The sequence below is a fragment of the Lolium rigidum genome, chromosome 6 (genome assembly GCF_022539505.1).
Source record: "Lolium rigidum isolate FL_2022 chromosome 6, APGP_CSIRO_Lrig_0.1, whole genome shotgun sequence".
Classification (NCBI taxonomy): Eukaryota; Viridiplantae; Streptophyta; class Magnoliopsida; order Poales; family Poaceae; genus Lolium; species Lolium rigidum.
Window position 1 is genome coordinate 69458626 of NC_061513.1, and position 14061 is coordinate 69472686.

General features: G+C 40.5%; 1 protein-coding gene across 1 annotated transcript; it reads left to right on the forward strand.

Annotated features, from left to right (window-relative positions):
• Window positions 1-9595: 9595 nt before the first annotated feature.
• Window positions 9596-13200, forward strand: LOC124661191 (uricase-like). The gene is made up of 8 exons (XM_047199048.1): window positions 9596-9811; window positions 9883-9975; window positions 10069-10144; window positions 11264-11373; window positions 12129-12220; window positions 12343-12516; window positions 12628-12721; window positions 12850-13200. The coding sequence occupies exons 1-8, from the start codon at window positions 9611-9613 to the stop codon at window positions 12931-12933; spliced, it is 924 nt and encodes a 307-aa protein (XP_047055004.1). The 5' UTR covers window positions 9596-9610; the 3' UTR covers window positions 12934-13200.
• Window positions 13201-14061: the final 861 nt, after the last annotated feature.

Consider the following 14061-nt stretch of genomic DNA (forward strand, 5'->3'; position numbering starts at 1 on the left):
GAACCGTAGGGTGACACACTTAAGGTTTGATGTCGTTTAAGTAGATATGGAATATGGAATGGAGTTCGAAGTTTTGTTTGGAGTCTCGGATGGGATCCAGGACATCACGAGGAGTTCCGGAATGGTCCGGAGAATAAGATTCATATACAGGAAGTCACTTTGCAAGTTTGGAAATGATCCGGTGCATTTATGGAAGGTGGTTTCTAGAAATTATACGGAATAAATCACTATGGAAGGAGGAGTCCCGAAGGGACTCCACAAACCCTAACCAGCCAACCAAGTGGGAGGGTGGAGTCCATGGTGGACTCCACCTCCTTGGCCGGCCAAGAAAAGAGGGAAAGGGGAGAGTCCTTGTCCCTCTAGGTTTCGTCCATAAGGCAGTTTTTCTGTTGGGGTCTTATTCGAAGATTTTGGGCAAACCCTTGGGGTTCCACCTATATAATGAGGAGGAGAGGGAGGAGGCTGCCCATGGCTTGGCTGCACCACCCCTGCCCCCTTGAGGCCGGCGCCCTAGCCACCCCCTCTCCCCAAACCCTAGCCTCTCCTCCTCCACATAATACTCCCGCATCGTTTAGGCGAAGCCCTGCCGGAGTTCTCCACCACCACCGCCACCACGCCGTCGTGTTGCCGGGATTCCGAGGAGGATCTACTACTCCGCTGCCCGCTGGAACGGGGAGAAGGACGTCGTCATCAACACCGAACGTGTGACCGAGTACGGAGGTGTTGCCCGATTGTGGCACCGTCAAGATCTTCTACGCGCTTTTGCAAGCGGCAAGTGATCATCTACCGCAGCAATAAGAGCCTACTCTTATAGGCTTTGGAAATCTTCAAGGGTGAGTCTCGATCATCCCTCGTTGCTCCCGTCTTCTAGATTGCATCTTGGCTTGGATTGCGTTCTCGCGGTAGGAATTTTTTTGTTTTCTATGCAACGAATCCCAACAGTGGTATCAGAGCCGTGTCTATGCATAGATGGTTGCACGAGTAGAACACAATTGTTTTGTGGGCGTTGATGCTTTGTTGTCTTTAGTTCGAGTACTTTGCATCTTTGTGGCATGGTGGGATGAAGCGGCTCGGGCTAACTTTACATGACCGCGTTCATGAGACTTGCTCCACGTTCGACATGCAACTTGTATTGCATAAGTGGCTTTGCGGGTGTCTGTCTCTCCCACCATAGTGAAGATTCAATTTACTCTTTCTATTGACAACATTAGTATCACCGTTGTGGTTCATGTTCGTAGATAGATTGGATCTTACTCAAAAACCCTAAACCACGTAAAATATGCAAACCAAATTAGAGATGTCTAACTTGTTTTTGCAGGGTTTGGTGATGTGATATGGCCATAATGTGATGATGAATATGTATGAGATGATCATTATTGTATTGTGGAACCGGCAGGAGCCTTATGGTTGTCTTTAAATTTCATGTGGAGTATTATTTCAAAGTAGTTGTAATAGTTGCTACATGAGGTGAACAACCATGAAGACGGCGACATGGACCTTGACGCTACGCCGACGATGATGGAGATCATGTCCGTGCTTTGGAGATGAAGATCGAAGGCGCAAATACTAAAGGGCCATATCATATCACATATGAATTGCATGTGATGTTTATTCTTTATGCATCTTATTTTGCTTAGATCGCGACGGAAGCATTATAAGATGATCCCTCACATTAATATCAAGATAATAAAGTGTTCTCCCCTCGTATGCACCGTTGCAACAGTTCGTCGTTTCGAAGCATCTCGTGATGATCGGATGTGATAGACTCAACGTTCACAAACAACGGGTGTAAGCCATGTTGCACACGCGGAATACTTGGGTTTGCTTGACGAGCCTAGCATGTACAGACATGGCCTCGGGACAACGGAAACCGAAAGGTTGAACACGAGTCATATGGATGATATGATCAACTTGTTGATGTTTACCATTGAAGCTACATCATCTCACGTGATGATCGGTTTTGGTGTAGTGGATGTGGATCGTGTACCACTTAACAACTATAAGGGATGTTGTATTAAGTGGGAGTTCATTAGTAATTAGATTAAAACATGAACTAATTATCATAAACATAGTCTCAGTAGTATCTTGAATTAATTTTGTAGTATTGGCATCCGTTTTCTACCATGCGCTAGTCTTGTAATTGAGATAGAAATACTGTTAATCTGACAAGTAACTTTGCGGACTAATACTGTATTGTTAAAGTATCAAGAAATGATTAAGTCCTACTGCAAACTTTTAAGTAAACCTCACATTGTTGATTCAAAGAGCTATGGTTTCAATTAGTACTTAAAGTTATCTTGTCTCCGTGAAACTTGAAGTTCAAATCTGTTTGAAAAGTAAGGAGCTGAAAATTTAGTTTTCAGAAATAATCAAGGTATGATATATATGAGATATCTAAGACCTTATTGCAAGATGATAGAATATAATTTGGTGAGACTACATAAACTCATAAGTTTTATGGGAATGTACGAAGGTTGAAGACGCAAGGCGTCCCAATCCTCCAACTATTGGGGCACTAACAATATTCGCATATCCATGAAGTAATCGTCCTTAGTATGCACCGTTGCTAAGACTCGTCGTTTCGAAGCATCACGTGATGATCGGGTGTTATAGATTCTACGTGTGCATACAACGGGTGCAAGCCAGATTTGCACATGCGAATACTGAGGTTAAACTTTGCGAGCCAAGCATGTACAGACATGGTCTCGAAAAGTCGTCATGATATGATGGATAAAATTATGAGTGAAATTGTTCATCATATTACAAAGTTACTAATAGTGAAATCTGAAACTCTTGTCATATGATGATCAACTTCAAAGTTAGAACCTCAAGGTTAGTGGTATTTGACCAACAAACCTAGAAGTTATTAAAGATGAAGTGTTTTTCTGAATAATGAGGAAAGCTAAAAGAGAAACTGCAAAAGATATTTTGGCAGAAAGAAAGAAAAGACTAGAAAGTCTAGCTCAGGTGTATATAAATGATATACATGTTATGGTTGTATTCCTCGTTCGGTCACACAATAAAATTCTTGGGTATTTGTACCATATTGGTTGGTATGAAGTGTCATACAAAACAACGCAATACAAGAATACAATGGCCTAAGTGACTGACAAGGAATATGATAGGAATGCACGTCTGGAACAAAAAATAAAGTGTTATTATGTTCATCGTTGGCATTTTATCTAGCCCTTAGAATTTATAATAAAGAACTTAATAATTGTTATTTTGCTCTAGTCAAATGAAAACAATGAGTTGTTCAAATTATGACATTACTCCATGTACGATGGATAAGTTATTATAAATCTTAATGGTGAAACACACACACACACACATAATACTGATGCTAAAATGCCATAAGGCAAATGATTTGAATTCCACTTATTTGTGGAACCGCCATTTAGGTCATGTTAGAGAGGAACGCATGAAGGAACTCCATGCAAATGAATTTTTGGAGTCATTTGATTTTTGAATCATTTGGCGTTTGCAAATCTTTTCTAAGAGAGAATGACTAAAATACCGTTCATAGGCCAAGAGTTGAACGGGCAACTAACTTAGTGAAAGCATACATGATGATATATGTGGTTCACTGGACATAGTTGTGTGCGGGAGATTCTTCTACTTCATGAAAACTTCAAATAATGAATTGAATATATATATGTGGATATATTCGATAAGGAAGAAGTTTGAAACATTTGAATAGATTCAAATAAATTTCAGCATGAAGTGGAAATCATCGTAATAGAAAAGTCAAATATCTATGATTGGATCATAGTGGAAATATTTGAATTACTAGTTTTAGCGAACATCTAAGAGAGTTATGAAATTGTTCTACAACTCACATTTCTTGGAGTATCATAGTGATGATATAGTATCCGAGAGATGTATCCAAACCTTGTTGGGTCAATGATGAGATAAAATATTGATGCCATTATATTTTTGTGGATTATGCTTTAGAGACTACCGCTTTTACACTAAATAGAGCATCATCATGATCCGTTGAAATGACACCATACAAGTTATGGCATGGTTATAAACCCTAATAGTCCTTTCTTTAAATTTTGGTCTAAGAGTTTTTCAACCAAAATCGGATGAATGTCTTTGTTGGTTATCCCAAAGAATTGATTGGGAATTCTTTCCACTATAAAGTAAAAGACAAAAGTGTTTGTCAATGTTACTTTCTTATTTCCAAGAAATTGTTTTCTAGCGAAGTTTTTGAGTGGGAGAACAATAGAACTTGATAAGGTTGATGAACCTGAGCATAATGATCAGAGTAGCGCAGCATCAGGAATTGGTTCCGGAAGCGGCCACGACGATCATGGCTCCCATGACTACAAAGTGTTTTAGCCATGGAGATCGAAGTACATATTGAACCTTGTAGGTATGGTTTACTTTGTGATCAAATAAATGATTTGTGGACAAAGGATTGATTTTGAACAATGATAAACCAACTACAAACAAAGAAGTTATGATGGGCCCTAACTCCGTTAAAATGGCTATGCGCCATGAAATCCAAGATAGATGAATACTTTTTGAAAGTAAATGGATCTATAAAATTGATGGACTTGGATGGAATATCCTAGAAGAGTTGTCTACGATAAGATTAGATCTTCCGTAGCAATGCTTATAGTCTATGTGGATTATTCTAGTAATCACTACATATTTCTTTTATAAGATATGCTAGTAGGATGGCAAAATACATTACTTATCAGAAGTGTGTATTAAAGGTGTATACAAGATACAACCAAAAGTTTTGCTAGTCCGTGGAATACTAGATAGGTATACAAACTTCAATTGGATGAAGTAAGTATCACGGAGTTGGAATCTTCACCAGATGAAATAATCAAAGAGTTTTTGATTTCATCAGAGACGATGAAGAGGCTTGCATTTGCAAGAAATTAAGTGGGAGCGTTGAGACATATTTATAATACTTATGTAGATGACATATAGTTGGTTATAAATGATGTAATTATATACTTGATTAAAAGGTTTCATTGAGAAATTAACTTCAATGAAAGGATATGAACTGAAACAAATTTTGTGTCAAGATCTATGAAGATAGATTGAAACACATAATATGTTTAAGTCAAAGTACATAGAATGTATATTGAAATAGTTCAATATAGAAATATTAAGAAAATGTTCTTGTCATGTGAAGTTTTAACAAGACTTAAGTGTATCTGACACTCGATGAGTAAAAACACATGAGTGATTTTAGATCACGAAGAATATGTACAAAATCAGATGTCCTGTGCTCTAAAAGAGGTAGGATCATATACCAGAATGATTCATATGATGATCATTGAAAAACAGTAAAGAATATTCTTGAGTACTTAAGAAGAACCAAGGATATATATATAGTTTTGTATGGAGAAATGACAAACAAACCACTGTAAGGTGTTGCACCGATATTTGTTTTGTCACATATGAAAATAAAATTTCAATCTCAAATTAGACTAAGTGTTGTTTAAAAGGTAGCACAATGAGATAGAAGTTGTCTATGTTAGATTTAGATGAGTTCTAAATGTTGTGACGGATTCTACAAACGAAGGCAGATTATGTCATTGTTTTGACAATGACTAAGGATGTTAAAGTCAAGAAGTTCTTTGAGAACTTGGTGTAGTTCCGATAGTGTCAGAACTTTGAAGCTATATTGTGTGTGACAATATTAGTGACTTATTTCAGACCAAGGAATTAAGGTTCCACCAGAAGACCAAACATATTTAAATGCCGACTCATTTGGAAAATGAGTGATGCGTGAAGACGCAAATGAATTGCAAAATACATACGGTTCTGAGCATGTCAGGTCCGTTGACTAAAACCTCTCTCGTGAGCAAAACATGATAAATCACCGGAAGGCCAAGGTGTTATATCTTTACAAATGTAAACTAGATTATTGACTCTAGTGCAAGTGGGAGACTGTTGGAGATATGCCCAAGAGGCAATAATAAAATGGTTATTATAATATCTTTGAGTTTATGATAATGTTTACATACCATGCTATAATTGTATTAACCGAAACATTGATACATGTGTGTTATGTGAACAACAAGGAGTCCCTAGTAAGCCTCTTGTATAACTAGCTTGTTGATTAATAGATGATCATCGTTTCATGATCATGAACATTGGATGTTATTAATAACAAAGTTATGTCATTATGTGAATGATATAATGGACACACCCAATTAAGCGTAGCATAAGATCACGTCATTAAGTTATTTGCTATAAGCTTTCGATACATAGTTACCTAGTCCTTATGACCATGAGATCATGTAAATCACTTATACCGGAAAGATACTTTGATTACATCAAACGCCACTGCGTAAATGGGTGGTTATAAAGGTGGGATTAAGTATCCGGAAAGTATGAGTTGAGGCATATGGATCAACAGTGGGATTAGTCCATCCCGATGATGGATAGATATACTCTGGGCCCTCTCGGTGGAATGTCGTCTAATGTCTTGCAAGCATATGAATAAGTTCATAAGAGACCACATACCACGGTACGAGTAAAGAGTACTTGTCAGTAGACGAGGTTGAACAAGGTATAGAGTGATACCGATGATCAAACCTCGGACAAGTAAAATATCGCGTGACAAAGGGAATTGGTATCGTATGTAAATGGTTCATTCGATCACTAAAGTCATCGTTGAATATGTGGGAGCCATTATGGATCTCCAGATCCCGCTATTGGTTATTGGTCAGAGAGAGGTCTCAACCATGTCTGCATAGTTCGCGAATCGTAGGGTGACACACTTAAGGTTTGATGTCGTTTAAGTAGATATGGAATATGGAATGGAGTTCGAAGTTTTGTTCGGAGTCTCGGATGGGATCCAGGACATCACGAGGAGTTCCGGAATGGTCCGGAGAATAAGATTCATATATAGGAAGTCACTTTCCAAGTTTGGAAATGATCTGGTGCATTTATGGAAGGTGGTTTCTAGAAATTATCCGGAATAAATCACTATGGAAGGAGGAGTCCCGAAGGGACTCCACAAACCCTAACCAGCCAACCAAGTGGGAGGGTGGAGTCCATGGTGGACTCCACCTCCTTGGCCGGCCAAGAAAATAGGGAAAGGGGAGAGTCCTTGTCCCTCCAGGTTTCGTCCATAAGGCAGTTTTTCTGTTGGGGTCTTATTCGAAGATTTTGGGCAAACCCTTGGGGTTCCACCTATATAATGAGGAGGAGAGGGAGGAGGCTGCCCATGGCTTGGCCGCACCACCCCTGCCCCTTGAGGCCGGCGCCCTAGCCACCCCCTCTCCCCAAACCCTAGCCTCTCCTCCTCCACATAATACTCCCGCAGGCGTTTAGGCGAAGCCCCGCCGGAGTTCTCCACCACCACCGCCACCACGCCGTCGTGCTGCCGGGATTCCGAGGAGGATCTACTACTTCCGCTGCCCGCCGGAACGGGGAGAAGGACGTCGTCATCAACACCGAACGTGTGACCGAGTACGGAGGTGCCTGCCCGATTGTGGCACCGTCAAGATCTTCTACGCGCTTTTGCAAGCGGCAAGTGATCGTCTACCGCAGCAATAAGAGCCTACTCTTATAGGCTTTGGAAATCTTCAAGGGTGAGTCTCGATCATCCCTCATTGCTCCCGTCTTCTAGATTGCATCTTGGCTTGGATTGTGTTCTCGCGGTAGGAATTTTTTTGTTTTCTATGCAACGAATCCCAACAAATTCACTGAAAAATGCCTTGCACCAAGTGTTGGGTACAAGCTCTTCTACCCAAGCATAAGCTGCAGGACTGGCTGCTAGGAGCTTGTCCATATTCTTCTGCCACTTGACAATTGTTGTTGATCTTGCAATTGCCCATAAGTCATTCTTCAACACTTCTCCCTTGTGGCCAGCCTTCTGGTAATTTTGATGCAAGTGCCTGACACAAAACCTATGTTCTGCATCTGGGAAAACCTTTTTCACTGCATTTATTAGTCCCTTTTGCTTGTCTCTCATAATTGTCCATGGAGATGTATTGATAATGTTCAAATCCTCCTTAAGAGTTGTGAGAAACCACTCCCAAGAACTAGTGCACTCCACTTCAACCAACCCCATAGCTACTGGATAAATACAGTCATTTGGGTCAATTCCCACAGCAGTTAGGAGTTGCCCTTTGAATTTTGTTTTTACATGACATCCATCAATGCAAATTAGTGGCCTACATCCTTCCAAGAAACCCCTTTTGCAAGCATCATATGACCAATAGAGAGTAGCCAAGTGCTCCTTAGCAACTGCATGAGCACTATCTTTTGCTTTGTTGGTTGATAAGAAGAAGTGATAGTGTATCATAGAAGGAGTGTTGAGGAGAGGGAAGCAGCAAAAGAGAGGAATAGGATAGCCATGATGGAGCAAGAAGCTGTAGCTGCGTTGGAAGACCTAGAGCAAGAGGTTACTGCTGGACTCATATTGTGCCGCATCAAGAAGAAGTTGCAGAGCTTTGCAAAGAAGCTGAAGAAAAGCATCCATGGTAAGTCGAGCAAGAACTAGATGTGTGAATGTGTGACCCTATGATCTATGTGTAATAGGTGGTGTTGTAATCCTTGATCTATGTTTAATGTGTAAGCTCTCATCTGTAGTCTCTGAATAAATTTAGTCTGAAGTCTCTGAAAAAATTCAGTTAACAGTTAACTGAATTTCGCAAAAACAGAGCAAATTTGTGCAGCTTCGTCCAATCAACCTACAGGTTCTACTACTGCAAATTTGTGACTTTATCAGAGATTACATACCCACAAACGTCACTAACCGACTAAAGTTTTAAAAATATGTGACCAAAAAATTTAGATGTAGAAAATAATGTACTATCAATTTGAAAAAGTCTCAACTCTTTTGGTCTGCACAAAAATGTAAAAATATGTCATATAAAGTACTGAACAGTGTAAAATTTCAATCCTCAAAATTTTGTTAGATTACATCATTTCCGTTTATATCATCATGAGTCGTTTCAGTTAAGATTTTCCGTGTTCATAGAATACATCATTTTTTTACATCTATAATCTTGCAGCCTTTTAGAACTTCATCAAAGGTCACTCCATGGAGCACTGAAGAAACGACAATTACTCAAATGCAAACATTTGTTGATACTTGTGCTTTACTAACGCAGATGTTCACAAATATATAGTGCATACACTCATCCATATAAACGCAACGCATCCTATGAGCATCTCCAGAGACTAAATCCAACAAACTAATCGTACGTATCTTAGAAGCGATGAATTGCATAAAAGTCTCACTAACGACGAAAGCATCTTCATCTTCTACTAACGCATCAAAGTGTCAAGATTTGAACCATGATAGGGTGAGTGTCATTGCCCTCTTGACAACAAGCGATTTGATCTCGCTCCGTTGGTAACTTGATAGTGTCGGAGACGCAACGATCCGATCCACTCCGAGGTCATCGAACGAAAGGAACACTACAATCCGAACTTCGAAAGAAAAAAACTTCCCACACGTGACTTCTTATCTCTGCCGGCTGCACGTGGGTCCCACATCCCTGTACAAAAGCCGCCCTGTGGGCACCAGTTCCGATCACCGCCGCAGACAGAGGCACAGTCACACCGCAGACCGCACAGCCACCGCACTCGCGCGGCGCAGATCCGATCCCCCTTTCCGGCGGCCATGGCCGGGCGCTTCGACCTCCAGGGCAGGCACGGCAAGTCCCGCGTCCGCGTCTCGCGCGTGTGGCGCCGCCCCGCCGCCGACGGGGGCCACCTCTTCGTCGAGTGGAGCGTCGCCGTCAGCCTCGTCTCCGACTGCCTCCCCTCCTACACCTCCCACGACAACTCCGCCATCGTCGCCACCGACTCCATCAAGAACACCGTGCGTTCCCCCGCGATTCTCACCCTCCGTGGTCCGGCTCTTGACGGGTTTTCTTTTCTTTGCTCGGTCAGGTGTATGTGAAGGCCAAGGAGTGCACGGAGGTGGTGTCCATGGAGGAATTCGCCGTCATCCTCGGAAGGCATTTCACTTCCCTGTACCCACAGGTAATTAAGGAGTTCTCTTTGGTTCCGCCGCTTCTGCTAGGGGAAACGTGTGGGACTCTCATGGATACTTTTCGGGTGTTTCTGCGTCGGCAGGTCTCGGAGGCGACAGTGACAGTCGTTGAGCGCCCATGGGAGCGCGTGGTCGTCGACGGGAAACCTCATTCACATGGTGAGACGAGATTCTAGCTTTGTTATTTAATTTGCCGCCGTGAGGAAGAGTGCATCTGGCCAACGATCGGTCTTGTTCTGCAGCAGGGCAGAGATCAGTTGTTCACTTGTTCTTGCACGAGTGGCTTTACTTAACAATACCAAAGTGCATTACAAACGTTCCGATGAGCAGCCGAGTAAAACAATGTGACACACGCCTCATACCACTGTGCTGTTTTAATGGTCAACGACCCACCTGTGCAGAAATTATGAGACCTTCCAAAGTAAACCTGATCCGTCTCCTCTGTAGATCAGCACGATTATAGGATGCATGTGCGACCTATGCATTGATGTGAAAATGTTATAATGAAGATCATACAAGTTGTAGTAATCAGTTAAAGTAGTAAAGTTAGAGACAAGGGAGGTTAGATACAGCAAGTTACTGGTAACGCTTATCTATCAACGACTCGGCCATCGCCATAGACTATATGTTGCCAAGGGAAACAAATGTCATGCCGCTTTTATCGAACATGAGAAGGGGGCACAATGATCATCATGGATGTTTTTGGTCAAATTATAATTAACCGGGAGTTGGTTTAGCGTTTTCATTTTCAGTCTGCATAGAGAAATGCACATTTTATTTTGAGTAGTGTAATTCACAACTTTGCAGGTCGATTTGTAGTCCCTCTTCCAACTATTGAACTTCATAGTTATTATTATTATTATTATTATTATTATTATTATTATTATTAGATGGCTGAGCCATATTGGACTCAACCTTTGGGTCAAATACTAGATCCACATTTATCCACATTTCAGCATGCAATTACTGTTGGTAGGCCTGCCTACGCTAGAACCTTTTATTTCTGTGCATCAGCCCAAAATTAGCTTTCTTATGGTATTCTTCCAATAATTTCATATTTTCGTCATTTTGACTGCAAGTTGGATAGTGCAGGGAAGATAGTACCCTTTATTCTTCTATTACCCTCTTAAGAATACCTTCCTAGTATTATACACTGATAGTCAAAAAGAAGTATTATGAAAATCAGACTTAAAGATAACTCTTTGTTTTGAATTATAAGTTTCCTGCTGAATGACACTTATTGTGGTCTGATAACTTATATGTTGAACTTTTTTTCAGGATTCAAACTTGGTTCTGAAAAGCACAGCACAGAGGTCATTGTGAAGAAGTCTGGAGGCCTGCTTATAGACTCTGGGATACAAGGGTACTCTCTGCTAAAGACAACTCAGGTGTTTATCTAACTTATTTCCTAAGGCCACCATTCTGCCACCATCCCCAATGAAATGAACTCCACCATATTTTCCTTGATCTGTGATTGATACAAGTGTGGTAGTTGTACTTCATTTCAGTGAGGTCACTCGGAGCGCATAGTTGCGTAAGTTATGGATTCTGATATGAAAGAGATTTTTGGGAGATCATTAGTTAGGAAGATACATGTGTCCGTACCAGAAGTTACCTTTGTAGTAGTTGTGCATGGGTTATTGGGTTGTGACTTGTGAGTCATTCCTTGTAGAAGACCATTCAAACATGAATGGACTTCTAGGCAGCAGCTATGTCAACTTTTGGGGATCATCTTATGCAACATGTCTGCAAGCCGGCACATAGGGTATGTTTGGCCTTACCAAAAAAATTGTATGCCCCTGCCCTTTGGCTCCTGTTTGGTTGGCCTCCAAATTTTGTACGCCCGTGCACTTTTAGCTAGCTCAGCCCAAGCCGAGAGACAGTTAATTTTTTCGCCAATTCATGGGCAACCCAGGGGCGGCGGATTCCTTTGCCAGTAATTTGGTGATGCCAGGATTTGGTCGAGCTGGTGCAGGCTTGCCCTTAGTTAGCTCAAGTATCACCGAGGAAAATTAATTTAACTATTTAAGTTCCATTAAAGTATAAAGAAATGTAAAAAAACTGAAGCAGAATTAGTTTACTTTGAAATATGCTGCAGCTGCAAGTCATAAATGCTTAATTCTCACCACCTTGTCTATCTCAGTCTGGATTTGAAGGATTTGTTAGGGACCGCTACACGCTTCTTCCTGAAACAAGAGAGAGAATTGTGGCAACAGAAGTAACTGCTTGGTGGAGGTTTGGCACTCCTACCATCTTCCCGGGAATTTCTCTTTTCCACATCTGCTGATAGTTATTCAACCCGTTTTATTATTTCCAGTAGTAACTTGTGGCATTCTCTTTTAATTATCTATATCCAGATATCCATTCGAGCATGTTTCCCAGCTTCCATCCAAGCCGTTTTGCTTCACGCAAAGATACCAGGATCTAAAGAAAGTTCTGGCAGACACATTCTTTGGTCCTCCTGATGTTGGAGTATATAGTCCGTCAGTGCAGAATACATTATACCTCATGGGCAGAGAAGTTCTTACCAGGTTTGCAACTTTGGGTTTTGGCCGTTAACCTGTTATCTGCTGTAGCTTTTTGCCAGCCATATTTAGCCCCTACTTATATGTAGGCACTGAATATGTCATTTCGATTCCCAGGTTCCCAGACATAGCATCGATTCAGCTTCGGATGCCAAACCTCCACTTTCTTCCTGTGAATCTATCAGGGAAAGAAAATCCAGGATTAGTGAAGGTGAGAAAAATGGTTACCACATTTGTGTTTGTCATGTTTGCATTCCCGCTGTTTTATTCTGATGGCTTATGGTGGGTTTCAGAACTCTCGTGCCATACCCACTTTAACTGAATTGTTTCAACGTGCAGTTTGCTGATGATGTGTACATGCCGACCGATGAACCACATGGAACCATTGAAGCAACGTTGACCCGTGCCAACTCAAAGCTGTGATTTCTTTGCTCCTCTCGTTTGCGAGGAAAAGCAGCAATTTCAACCAAGGCCGGTAGCCAGGTTTATGATTTGGTTTGGTTTCTACAAGATGAAAATCACCAATAAACAAAGTGACACGAAGGAAAAGAGCAAGCACAAACCCTTGCGAAAGGGAAAATGGTGTAAACTTTGCAAACGACTTGTACATGGCCAGCTAGAGCTTCCACCATTGTAAATTATGTACACTGTTGGTAAAAATACTCTGAAATAAACGTTGTGCCTCATCAATATTCGTAGAAGCAAATACTGCAGTAGATAAAAAGTAGTTATTATTTGTTTAAACTTTTAAAAAAAAGCTGAAATTGCCAAAAGGTACTTGAAAACCCTGCAGTATCCTTGTGGACTGGTCCTGCCTCACCTAAATTCGTAGACGGCTTGTACTCCCAAGAATTAGTTAAAAAATATTTACATCTATAATATTGAATGAACACATTAAGAAAATATACTTTATGGTAAATGTATTGATATTGATTTAGTATTGTAGTTATTTATATTTTTATGTATAAACTTGGTTAAACTTAGAAAATGTTGACTTTCGAGTATTGTTAGATGACTTACATTTTAGGACGGAGGAAATAATATATACTCCTCCGTCCTAAAATGTAAGGCGTTTAAGAATCAGACAAAAGTCAAATCTTAATAACTTTGATCAAATATTTAGAAAAAACTATTTATATCTACAATACCAAATACATACATTAAGAAAATATATTTTGTGGTGAATCTATTAATATTGATTGGGTACTGTAAATGTTCATATTTTTGTGTATAAATTTGGTCAAACTTAAAAAAAGTTGACTATTAACTAATCCTTAGACGCCTTATATTTTGGGAGGGAGGGAGTAAATTATAATATTAAACTTGAACTGAAAAAATACTGAACTGGATTTTTTTTTGTTTAGTCTTAGTAATCTGGCACTACTGGGCTGATCACTAGAGGCCATGCACACAAAATTATGGTATGGGCCATAGATATGGGCTACACAACAAAGCTGGTTTTGGGGCCGGAGGATGGACTGAAAAATCAATTTTCAAGCTTGGACAGAACGCTGAACCTGTTGTGAACTCCAATATGTTTTTTAAGTCGTG

Bases quoted from the DNA above. Each gene is read 5' to 3' on its own strand.
- LOC124661191 (XM_047199048.1), top strand. From the start codon at position 9,611: ATGGCCGGGCGCTTCGACCTCCAGGGCAGGCACGGCAAGTCCCGCGTC. The intron at 9,976-10,068 runs GTAATTAAGGAG...CTGCGTCGGCAG, and splicing joins TCACTTCCCTGTACCCACAG to GTCTCGGAGGCGACAGTGAC. The intron at 11,374-12,128 runs GTGTTTATCTAA...TGTCTATCTCAG, and splicing joins CTCTGCTAAAGACAACTCAG to TCTGGATTTGAAGGATTTGT.